Source organism: Stegodyphus dumicola, chromosome 2 (assembly GCF_044657685.1).
Source record: "Stegodyphus dumicola isolate Sdum_Otavi_A_Nest chromosome 2, ASM4465768v1".
NCBI lineage: Eukaryota > Metazoa > Arthropoda > Arachnida > Araneae > Eresidae > Stegodyphus > Stegodyphus dumicola.
Window position 1 is genome coordinate 145323791 of NC_140769.1, and position 11717 is coordinate 145335507.

At 30.2% G+C, this 11717-nt stretch overlaps 1 protein-coding gene across 1 annotated transcript; it reads left to right on the top strand.

Annotated features, from left to right (window-relative positions):
- Positions 1-1280: 1280 nt before the first annotated feature.
- On the top strand, positions 1281-11242 carry LOC146998591 (uncharacterized). The gene is made up of 4 exons (XM_085811184.1): positions 1281-1503; positions 2285-2392; positions 2902-3089; positions 4177-11242. Exons 1-4 carry the CDS (start codon positions 1457-1459, stop codon positions 4188-4190), a joined length of 357 nt encoding a protein of 118 aa, XP_085667310.1. The 5' UTR covers positions 1281-1456; the 3' UTR covers positions 4191-11242.
- The last annotated feature ends 475 nt before the right edge of the window (positions 11243-11717 follow it).

Genomic DNA, 11717 nt, shown 5'->3' on the forward strand with positions numbered 1-11717 from the left:
ATTTGGAAAGAAGATTAATGGAAGGGTACGGGAGGGGGCTACGTTTGAATATCACAGCAGCACATTTAGCAACATTAATTTTGATTTTCCAAGTGATGAGCCAGTGCTCAAGGCTAGAGAGATAACTCTGAATGATATGGACCAAGCTTTCAAGGCGTGTGTGTTGAGCTAGGATGGCCGTATCATCTGCATAAAGTGCAAGAGTGATACTAGGTGATTTTGGTATGTCATTTATGAAAATGTTGAACAAAGTTGGGCCTAAAAGTGACCCCTGGGGGACGCCGCTTAGTATAGGACGGGGTGCCGAAATGAAAGAATTAACTAGTACAGAAAAAGATCTATTAGTGAGGTACGAATTAATTATATGTATTAAATGGGCCGAAACGTCAAGTCGTATGAGCTTGATAATAATTCCTATATGCCAAGCCCTATCAAATGCTTTGGCTATGTCAAGAAATAAAGCGCCAGTAAGCATTTTGTTACGAAACCCTTCGTGAATGAACTCCACTGTCCTCAGCAGCTGGTGCGTGGTGCAGTGTTTTGCTCGAAATCCAAATTGTTCATCAATCAGAACGTTGTGATTTCGGAGAAAATCATTCAGGCGTTTAAGTAACACAAACTCGTATATCTTAGATAACGAGGATAGGAGGCTGATAGGTCTATAATTTTGAGGGTTAGAAAGGCTTTGGCCTGGTTTTGGAATAGGCACAATAAGTGCTTGTTTCCAGCTTTGAGGAAAATAGCAATGCTGTATCATAAAATTTATAAGCATTACTAAGAAAAATAGATAGTTGGTGGGTAAGTTTTTAATCATACGATTAGAAATAGCGTCCATACCAGGGGCTTTTTTGGGTTTGAGCTTGGTAATGTATTCACTTACCTCGCTCATGGATGTATAGTGTATTTCTCTCGCGAAGGGCGAGGAGAGGAAACGTTCAACATCTTGTGGGAAAGAACTTGCGCTGTTCGCAAAAATTCCTTCATTATGTGGTGTAAATTGAGTTTGAAGAGAATCCGCAATTAATTCGGATTTCTCAGCGTCTGTGTGAGCCACCGCTGCGTCCGTAGCTAAGGACGGAATGTTAGATTTGTGTTTGCGTAGGCGGGCTGATGCGCGCAAAGACTGTTATCATTGGTCGTTAAGGACTGAATGTAATTCGTGTATTGTGATTGGAAGAACTGGTCACATGATGCCTTGATCTCATTTTGGAGAGTACGGCCAAAGACTATAGTGAGAAGAAGTCAAGCTTCGACTGCACAGCAACGCCACGGAGAAAAACTGAGTCTAAAATGTGTCTTTTTTGACAACTTTACAGGCGTAAATTCAGGTTCTCTGAAATTCATTCACGCATGCGCGCTAGAGCCAGAGAGTTTGTCAACAACATCGTAGAAGTCGTCATAGCGCGCCATATTGAACGCTAAGCACGAGGATTTCAGCAATTTTGAACATTTGGAAATGGAAAAAAATAATGAATCACGCTCTAGTGATCCTGCGTGTGAAAGGTACGTAAAAATATTTAATTCGTATACCTTTTCATAGTAGAATTATTTTTTAATTACCAGAGTTATGTTCAAATCCATTCCATAACATGGGATGGTAATCAAATATCATGTAATGAACGATTATTAATTAAGTTGGCATTAAAAAGTTAAAAGTTTCATTGGAACATTTTATTGAAAAATTATAATTCCTACTGTTAAAGAAATCAGAAGTATTTCGAAAAATCTCTATCAAAGCTTCTTACGCAAAATTAGTATATTTGTATATAATTGCGAGGATAAAATCAAGCAATCATGGATGATTTACTATGATTGCTAATGAAAATTATTTCAGTTCTTCATATCCGATCTTTCCTGCAGTTATATGTAATGTATATTGCAACTTCTTCTATTTTCGTTTAACCAGGTATTAATTTTTTAGTTCATGATATTTTCTAATTCTATACATTGAGCATTATTTATAATCAAAGAATCTTTATAATAAACTATTCACAGATATCATTTTTTTGCTACTAAGAACTGCAATATTATCCCAATTTTTAATTATTTTTTAAATTAATTTTTTAATAATTTTTCCAGTTTTAAAAATAAAATTATTAAAGTAAATTAGCTGCATAATTCTGGTGTCATGATATTCATTGGCTCTTTTTTATTTTATTTCAACCTTGCAACTTAAATGTATTCTGTAAATTAATTATTAAATATCCATATTTTATTTTTATATTCAATTTTTATATATTCTGTACTGATGTGATTTAAATCTTTGTAATAATAATTCATTTAGGTTAAATGATCCTTCACCAAAGGCTTATGTGCATTGTGTGGTGTGTAATGCCAATTCTTGGTATTTTCCTGAAAGAAAATTCTTTCGATTTCCTAAAAATCCAGAAAGGTAAAAATTTAATTTTTATTTTAAGTTATAAGTATTTAAAATGCATGAAAATAAGTACAGTATGACAGATGAAGAAATTTTTTTAACTTTCTGTTATTTAAAAAAAATTATTCCTTTTCAAATGAAAACGTTATATTCATTAACATACTTTGTGTGATATTCAATGTTGCCGTATCTGTTTAGCCTAATTATATATAGAATAGTAATAAAATATTTATGTAAATATTACAAAATCGTAGAAGCATTAGTTGAATATATGCATCAGCTAAAATGAATTTTTTCATAAGCAGAATGCTTAAAAATTTAACGTTAGTTTGAGTAAAATGCATAAATATTAATTTTTTTTGTACATAAATTAGTACTTAAATGTTATCTACATGTCAAATTTCTGGAAAAACTAAAATATGTATTTGTTTTGCACAGTAATAAGTTACATTTTAAATGAATGCTTAAAACTAGTGTTCCTGTGTAAAGTAGGTGTAAATTTCATGTTGTTTTAACTTTTATAGATCAGCACAATGGCTTGAAGCATGTAGAATTTACTTGATTGGACGTGACAAGGAAATATTAAAGAAGCCACCTTCTCTTTTATATCGAAGTCGTCTTTGTTCCGCACATTTTGAAGACAATGCATATCCCACAACTAAGAAGCATTTCTTGCATTCGAGTGCTAAATCAACAAAATTTGGTGAAACAGGTATGCATTAATTTCAAGTTTATATATTTCAAAAATTTTTAAAAATTTAACCTCTTATATATTGTACTGATCAACAACTTACTATGTTATCTTAGAAAGAGAGTAGTCTGCTGTTTTTAAAAAGAGTGATAAATCTTTTTCTGAAGGATAATTTAGTTTAATCTCCCACAGAAATTTCATTTGTTTACATAAATAATATAACTTATTTATTATGAAAGGACTCTTCTGCTGTTTCTTACATAGTCAATTTTGGTATGAGAGAATGTAAAGTAACCCTTTTTTAAAATCCATTAAATTTTCCTTAGTAAATCCTTTATGGATATAGCAGAATGTTCTTAGAATATGATGTAGCAGAATATATTTACGCAAAGTATAATTTTAGGCTTTGAATCAGATTTACAAACTCAGGATAAATGAAATTAACAATAATTAAAAATAAAATTAAAACTTCGGCTAATCTTTGGAATATGGTAACTGGTAGTTTGGCGACATTTTGGTAAGGCGATAAAGTTTACTAGCTAGGACTTTAGCAGTGTAAATGGATAAAGTCAAGAGTGTACGCAATGCCATTTTTGTGCAATTCTGTGATGTTTTTTTAAGTCAAAATAGATCGACGTATACATGGATGATACCGTGTATGTGCAATTCTTAACGCTGCAAGCAGTGGGCGATTCTGCACTTTCTCCCAATTTCGCACCTAATCTTCGTGATGATTAAGCACTTTTGTTCCATAAAAGTTCTAGCATAAGCGTAATTCGGCTAGCAAATTGTTGGAAAAAAATGTTGAGTAGTTGAAAAAAAAAAAAAAAAACCTTTACTTTGTCAAAACAAAATGGCATCCAAAAAAAAAAAAAAAAAAAACAACTAGCAGGGTTGGTTGCCAAAAAATCGCCAAGTTACCATAATCCGAAGATTAACCAAAACTTCTTTTCTTAAAACTAAATGTCAAACCGTGTTAAAGGTTAGTTAAATATTTATTTGTTTAGAGATGAAATATTTATAAAATAATTAATTGATAATGATTATATTATGAATTATTATGCATTAGTCTTGTTATATATATATAAATTTTCTTTTTCCTTCCTAGCTGATGAGCTGTAGAGAAACGACAGAGTTGTAAATGTTCATCAGCTGTCTATGAAGTTGTGCTCGAAATTGCAGCAGCATGCAATCAGTATCGATGATAATTCAAGTCCTTTGGCAGAAACAGATTCTGGCTCTCTAGAACTTGGTTCACACCAGCACTCCATAGAACTAAATAATATCACCGAGACACCAAAAAGATTAAAATGCAACAAAAATTTAACACCAAAATCTTTAAAAATAAGGCAGTTAAGTCATAAGCTGGCATATTTAAAACGAAAACATTCAGCAAAAAGGAAAGCAAACAAAGCTGGAGTCGAAAAGGCACTCCAGCTGATTAGTTCATTAGTTAGTTCTGTAGTTTTCACTTTTATAAAATCACAAATAAAAGCATCAAATGTGTCAAAATATGGACGAAGATGGTCACTGATGGATAAAAATTTGTGCCTTCAGATCTATCTTAGTAGTCCAAAATCATATAATACACTGAAGGCTTTTTTGCATTTGCCCAGCAAGCCTACATTATTGAAAGCTGTATCTGGTATAAAAATGGAACCTGGATTTTCAGTTGCTGTGCTCAATGCCATAAAATTAGTTGCTAGCAAACTGAAAATCCATGACAGGTATTGCATCTTATCCTTCGATGAAATCACTTATTCAAAGCTTATCTTATGATAAGAAAAGTGATTACATTGTTGGATTTGAAAATTATGGTTCCTACACTGAACTAAAAATGTTTTCCGAATATGCAACTCGTGGTCTTGTTTTTATGGTCCGTGGGCTGTGTAAAAAGTGGAAACAGGTCATTGGCTATTTTTTTTTCTTCTCACACTACTCCAGGTTTTATGTTGTGTACTTTGGTCATGGAAGCCCTATCAAAATTATTTGATTGTGGTTTGATACCTGTGGCTGTTGTTTGTGATGGTGGTGCAAACAATGTACTTTGTTACAAAAAATTTATGAAAGTCACAGAAGAAAGACCATATATTATATGTCAAGACAAAAAGGGTTCACACTTTTTGATGTGCCTCACCTTTTGAAGTGCTTGCGAAATAATTTTAGAAAGTATGATGTTAAATTTCAGGGTGGCAAAATTGCTAGTTGGAACCACATTGTATCTTTGTGGGAATTTGATCGTAAAATGCCTCACAGATGTGTTCCGAAATTAACAGACCGCCATGTAAATGTGGATTACCTTAGTGCTATGAGTGTAAAATTAGCAGCTCAGGTCTTCAGTCATTCTGTGGCTTCAGGCCTGTGTTACCTTAGTGCACTAAATGGCTTACCCGCATCGGCTAGTCTTACAGCAGATTTCTGTTCAAACATAAATATTTTATTTGACAGTTTGAACAGTAGAACACTTAAGCACTCTAATCCTTTTCTTGCAGGAGTTACCAAGTCATTGATTCACTTAAAAACCTGGAAGGAAAAGATGGATTTCATCAAAGGCGTTGAATTTCAAACAGAAAAAAAAAATATCTTTCCCAAGTATATTTGGCTGGAAATTAACACTATCAGCAGTTCAGCAGTTAATTCCAGTTCTGTTGGAAGATGTACCATTTGTATTAATGTGTCGTTTCACCCAAGATGCCTTGGAAAATTTTTTCTCTGTTGTTAGACGCAGAGGTGGAAATAATGACCATCCAACTGCATATGATTTTCAACAGAGGATGAGAATACTAATGGCACAGAATATCATAAGCACAAGTAAGCTATCCAACTGTGAACCTGATAACGATACAGTTTTGATACCTACAGAGTTGCTGACAGTTATCGATAACACTGAGCCTGGAAATGGCAGTGATGTAAATGATATGGAAATTGACTTTGATGATCCCTTATTGGTAGCAAATGAAAATTCTGATACTAGTGCTTGTATTGCAAGTACATCATATGATGTATTTTCACAAAATTCAGCAGCTTATGTTGCTGGATATATTGCTGGAAGGGCATTGAAGCAATTTCCTTGCACTTTATGTAAGAATATTCTTATTGTTGATAAATCTTTGGGTGAACACACCACACTTTTTGTATTTTAAAGAATTTGATGTAGTGAAAAATGGATTGTGTTACCCCTCACAACAGTTTACATTTACTGTTTGTGAGATGGGTGAAAAATTTGTAACTTTGTTTGATAAAATATGTAGCCAAAAAGATGTGAAATCCAAAATTATATCCCAACTGAAACTAATTGATCATGAATGGCTTACATGCCATTATCATGCAGTAAAAATGTGGGAATATATTGTCAGTTCATATGCTCAGCTTATGATATATTATAAGCTGAAAAGTATAAATAACAGCTTGAAAAACAGACGTAGAGGAAAGAAAAAAATTATTAAATTACACTAAAAAGTCTTATTTGTATATATTATATGTATTATTTGTAAGAAAAATATATTAATGTAAAGAGTATGTGTGAGAAGTTTTTGATTTTGTATTTTTGCTATATTACTATTTGTTGGATTTTAATGTTTTTGTAATGTAATGTAATTTGTTGAATTTTACAAAAGTTCATGTAATTTAATTCTCTCTCTCTCTGTATATATATGAAATTTCTATTTATGTATATATATGAAATTTGGATTTATGTGTGTATCTTCAAATGTAACTTCAGTATCTAAATTGTCTGTAAGTACAGTGAAACCTCAGTTAACGAATATAGTTTGTTCCTAGAGGTCATCTGAAATCTTTGTAAACCAAACCTAATTCTCCTTTAGGAACTTCTGTAAAATATATTATTGATTCATTCCTTCGCCTCAGATGATTGCAGATTTTAAACTTTTGCATTGGTAACATTTGCACCAGTTTACAATTGAAAAACCAGTGCAAATCATTAAATCTAAACTAGAAAGAAACTAGTTCAGTAGTAGAGAAATATACATGTATTAAAAAGAGTTGGTGATATAATTACAAGATAATGAGAAATGAAAAGGGAAGAAATATTGTTATTAATCTTTAAAATGAAATAGAAATAAATCTTGCTGATAGAAAAAAGGGTTACTTTTCCATTATACTCCCGCAAACTTAACAAATATCCTGAATTAATAGAAAATTACGAATTTAAAAAAAAAAAAAAATGTATGTAAGAATTGCATTATATATAATTTTTTAACATTATTTTACAAGGTAAATCGTCAGAAAAATTTAAAATATAAACATTTATGTAATTTTTCTGTAGCAGTGAAAATATAAGTACCTACATAATAAGGACGTTTGGCTAAATGAGTAAAAAAACTCAGTAAAATAAGGATTAAAAAAATAATCAGTGTTTTTCTTGTTAAATTTCAAAGAAAAAAAAAATTTGTGACACTGTTCAAAGCATGTTTTGTCTTTTTGGTACATGCATAGACTCACATTCCATGTTTCACACATGTATCTTCTATGAGGTTTCTTCCTTGTGCTACAAAGTATACACTGCCTGGATCTAAATTTCACTGGTATATGTCCAGTGTTATTTAGTTTCTTTTCATCAGATGACGTTTGTGGTTTTTTATGTTAATGGGGAGGGCTTGGTCTTTTTGGCTTTGGTACGGATCATTCGTTTCCCATTCATACTTATTTTATTCATATTTCATCCCAAAATATTCAGAAAATATTTTTAATTTAAATAAAACTTTTAGCGATTTCAATTTTTATTATAGCAAAGTATATTTACATTAAATTTAAACCACAGGAAATAATTTATAAAATCACAATACTAGCTTGGGGAGCAAGTGTGTTGAGGTCAGAGAAAACTCTCTGGTAAAAGATCAGTAATAAATCAATTTTCATTCAAAAATTTCGGAAAGAAGAAGAAAAAAAATTCCAAAATTGGTGGTTTCAGGGCACGACCACCGCGCGTCAAAGGATTTAGGCATTATATAGAAACAGAAAAATCCTTAACTGTCAACTTCTTCAAAATCTCTGGTAATAATTTCTTCTAGATTGAATTCATTAGTTATGTATTACAAGGCTTTGTCCATGAAAATTGAATAATAGAGAATATTAAAACTGCTCATTTTTGTTAGAAGTGACCTCAAAACATGTAGGAAATTCATTTATTGATAGCTTGTATGTTTCTCTTTCGAGACAGTTCTTTTTTTTGGTTAGGAAATTTGTTCATCGTGAAACATATTTGTAACCTGAGGTTCCACTATGCATTGAGCTGTGTTATGCTAATAAATTTTGACAATAACAATGTTTATTTTTTTTTTAAATTTACATGTGAAAAAAATTCTGAATGCTGTATTTGCTAACATTGCATCCTGCTCTGTATTTTCTTCTCAAGTTTTTTTTTCAACGTATTTAGACATGTAATTTATAGCTATATACAAAGTATAGAGATATAAAAAAGTGCATTATGTAACTTAAAAGAATACAGTAGACGCTGCTTATTGTGGTCATGGTTAATGTTATTAATTGGATATTGTCATCGATGTGGTGAAGTCTCACTCATTTGTATATGAAAACTTGGAAAATACTTTGTTTATCGTGATCAACAATTCAGTTAATATTGTTTATTGTGATCAACAATTTAGTTAATATGTCCAGATTCATACAGAATGGATTTTTAAAATTTAACATTGCCAAATTAGATTAAAATAGATTTTAAAAAATTGTCAGGTGACACGGAAATGTTGCGAAGTGTGAGATTAGGTTTCCAAACACCTTGATTTCAACTTTAGTCATTTATTTAAAATCAGGTTTAAAAAAACAACAACTTTAGTTTGACGTATCCTATGAGGAACTCTATTGATTTTAAGAACAATCACACATAAGTCCTTTCTTTTTCAGAAGCCACCCCCCCCCCAAAAAAAAAAAATCCTGAAAACACTGATGGCAAATAATGGTTGCATTTTTGCTTAATTTTACACTGGCAGTCTTCAAACAAAAGATGCATTTTTAATTTTAAGATTACGTGTACAGAAGCAGTAAAATAATATCCAGGAACATTATGAGCAGTTCACAAACACATTTTTGCATTTTCTAATTAAAATGCTGTGAAAATACTTGTGTTCTTGATATTTTTTAATTAAATTAGTTAAATTCCATTTTCATTCTGAAGTGCTTTTTTAAAATTAATGTTATTATTCTGCTAATATTATGAAATTAGATATGAAAAAACATGATCACATTAAGTGGCACCTACTATGCAGTGATTTGAAAGTAATATTTGTATGTCTTCTTTGGAAATGTAGTATTTTAATTATTGTTACACCGCTTCATGTGTTCTTTTAAAACTGCTAAATTAATCACTGAATAAATTATAAATAACCATTTGCTTATTACCTTATAAAGTTAGAATTATCTTAAGCAGTATTTCTCACAAATTCTAAAGCATGATGAACAGGAAAGTCTTTGAACTAATATAAAAATGTGCAGAGGTTTTCAGATAGTTTTTAAGTTACATTTTAGGATTGGTAAACAAAGAATAATCTTATCACATATCTTACTTCTTTTCCTTTCAATATGAAATACTTTGTGAAGTGCATAATAGGAAATTTATTGCTACAGTATCTCATTCTATACAAAAAGATTCCATTATTTGAGATTTTATAATAAAAATTTCCTTCTTTTACTAGTTATGCAAATCATTTGAAAATTATCTTAATACAAAATGCATACCAAGCCATTTTTTATGGATAATATATTAAGATATTGTTTTCCATGTAGATGCTTTTATTTGTGATTTGATGAATGGAAATGCATTATACTGCTCAGACCCCTCAGTTGATGATTTTTCTCATACTCTTACAAATGTGCAGTTTTAAGATTCCTGCATTCAGCACGTTAAAAGATATATTTATTGACATTTTTATGAAAATTTGCAGCATTGCTGTAAGCATTGAATAATGGTGCTTTAACATCATGCATTATTATCATTGGTATAGAATGATTTAGTTTGCTTTTCTTTTTGTAAAATATATTTTCTTAATTAAGACACAATAACACGCCGAATAAATACTGATTCAGAAGTCAAACAACAAAAATCAGCGTTAATTCACAAAATTTTCACAGGACTAGTTTCGATGGTTTTACCGAACCACCATCTTCAGCTGCAAAACCGCAAATGAACAAGATAGGAAATAATTATTGCCTATCTTGTTCATTTGCGGTTTTGCAGCTGAAGATGGTGGTTCGGTAAAACCATCGAAACTAGTCCTGTGAAAATTTTGTGAATTAACGCTGATTTTTGTTGTTTGACTTCTGAATCATATATTTTCTTTTCAAATTTGCCACCCCCTCCTTTTTTGGGGGGAAAGCAAACAATGAATTTAATATGGAAAATAATCCCAAAATTTTCACATTCTCTCAAAACTGTTTTTAGTAGCCATAAGTGACAAATTCAGATTGTTTCCAAAACAATATTGACTGAATCTAAAATTTTCAGTCAGATATTGAATGTTTCTTAAAGAACTAACATAGATTGTTTGTTATTATATAGAAGTTATTTTTTAACTATTATCTCTTAATCTCTAATATGTGCTCCTAAACATTGGGTATTACAGAATTTATTATTTTATGAAAATTACTAATTTACAGAAATATGACCTGTGTGAGATCTAAGTATTTAAATTTCAGAATAATTTGATTTCTAAAAGATATATTATTGTTGTAGTTTCTGCCATTAAAGCTATGCTAAGAATGTATGTTAGTATACATTCTTAGCATAGCTTTAATGGTTTCTCTCCTTTTTTTGTCTTTGCTATTTTTTCTGTATGATAAATCTAAAATTTTATATATCTCTAAAACAAAAATTTATGAATATTTTACCAATTTTTTTGTTTAAATAGTAGAAAAAAGAATTTCTAATAAAACACATAAATTACAATAAAATTTTAAAATGTATTATTCTTAAAAAACACGAAAATAATGTCATCTAATTATTGTTATACTGTGTTAATTGATATATCTTTAAAAGTTAGCTCAGAGAAAACTTATTTGAAACAAAAGAGGGAAAAAGATTTTATCAGCGATTGTATGAAAAATCATACATTTGCTTGTTATATATTATGTCATAGTGATTTGATAATTGTGTATCTTAGTATGAAATTTTGTGTAAATAAATTTTTTAATATCTTAATTTATATGTGTTGTCTTTATTTCTTTCAAGCTGAATAAGCAAAAATCTTTAATAAAATTGTATTGAAGAGTGCATCATTTATTTATTTTAAAATTGCTAACGGTTGATATGTATTTCAGACTATTAAATATATAGCCTTTGTGTGCTTTGCCATATCTCAGTAATTCTGTCATGTGCAATAACAAACGTTACATTTATTAAATTGCGTACATACGTACTACATGGCATTTAAAATTAAATCATATTTTAAAGCCGTAATTAAACGAAGTATTAAACTAATAGTAACCATTTATGAAATATTTAAGTATTAATATGAATAATTATGAAACGAAAAAAGTGGATGTAAAATAAAAAAATCATATACTGCAAAGCAAAATTTTCAAAAAAAAAAAAAAAAAAAATAGTAAAAGCTAATTATCAAATAAAAGATTTACGCTTTCTGCTTCACGAGCGTTTAAAGTAAGATCGATTTTCCGCCT

Excerpts from the sequence above, each read along its gene's own strand:
- LOC146998591 (XM_085811184.1), top strand. The coding sequence starts at position 1,457 with ATGGAAAAAAATAATGAATCACGCTCTAGTGATCCTGCGTGTGAAAG. Across the intron at positions 1,504-2,284 it reads AGTGATCCTGCGTGTGAAAG|GTTAAATGATCCTTCACCAA; the intron begins GTACGTAAAAAT and ends TAATTCATTTAG. Across the intron at positions 2,393-2,901 it reads TTTCCTAAAAATCCAGAAAG|ATCAGCACAATGGCTTGAAG; the intron begins GTAAAAATTTAA and ends TAACTTTTATAG.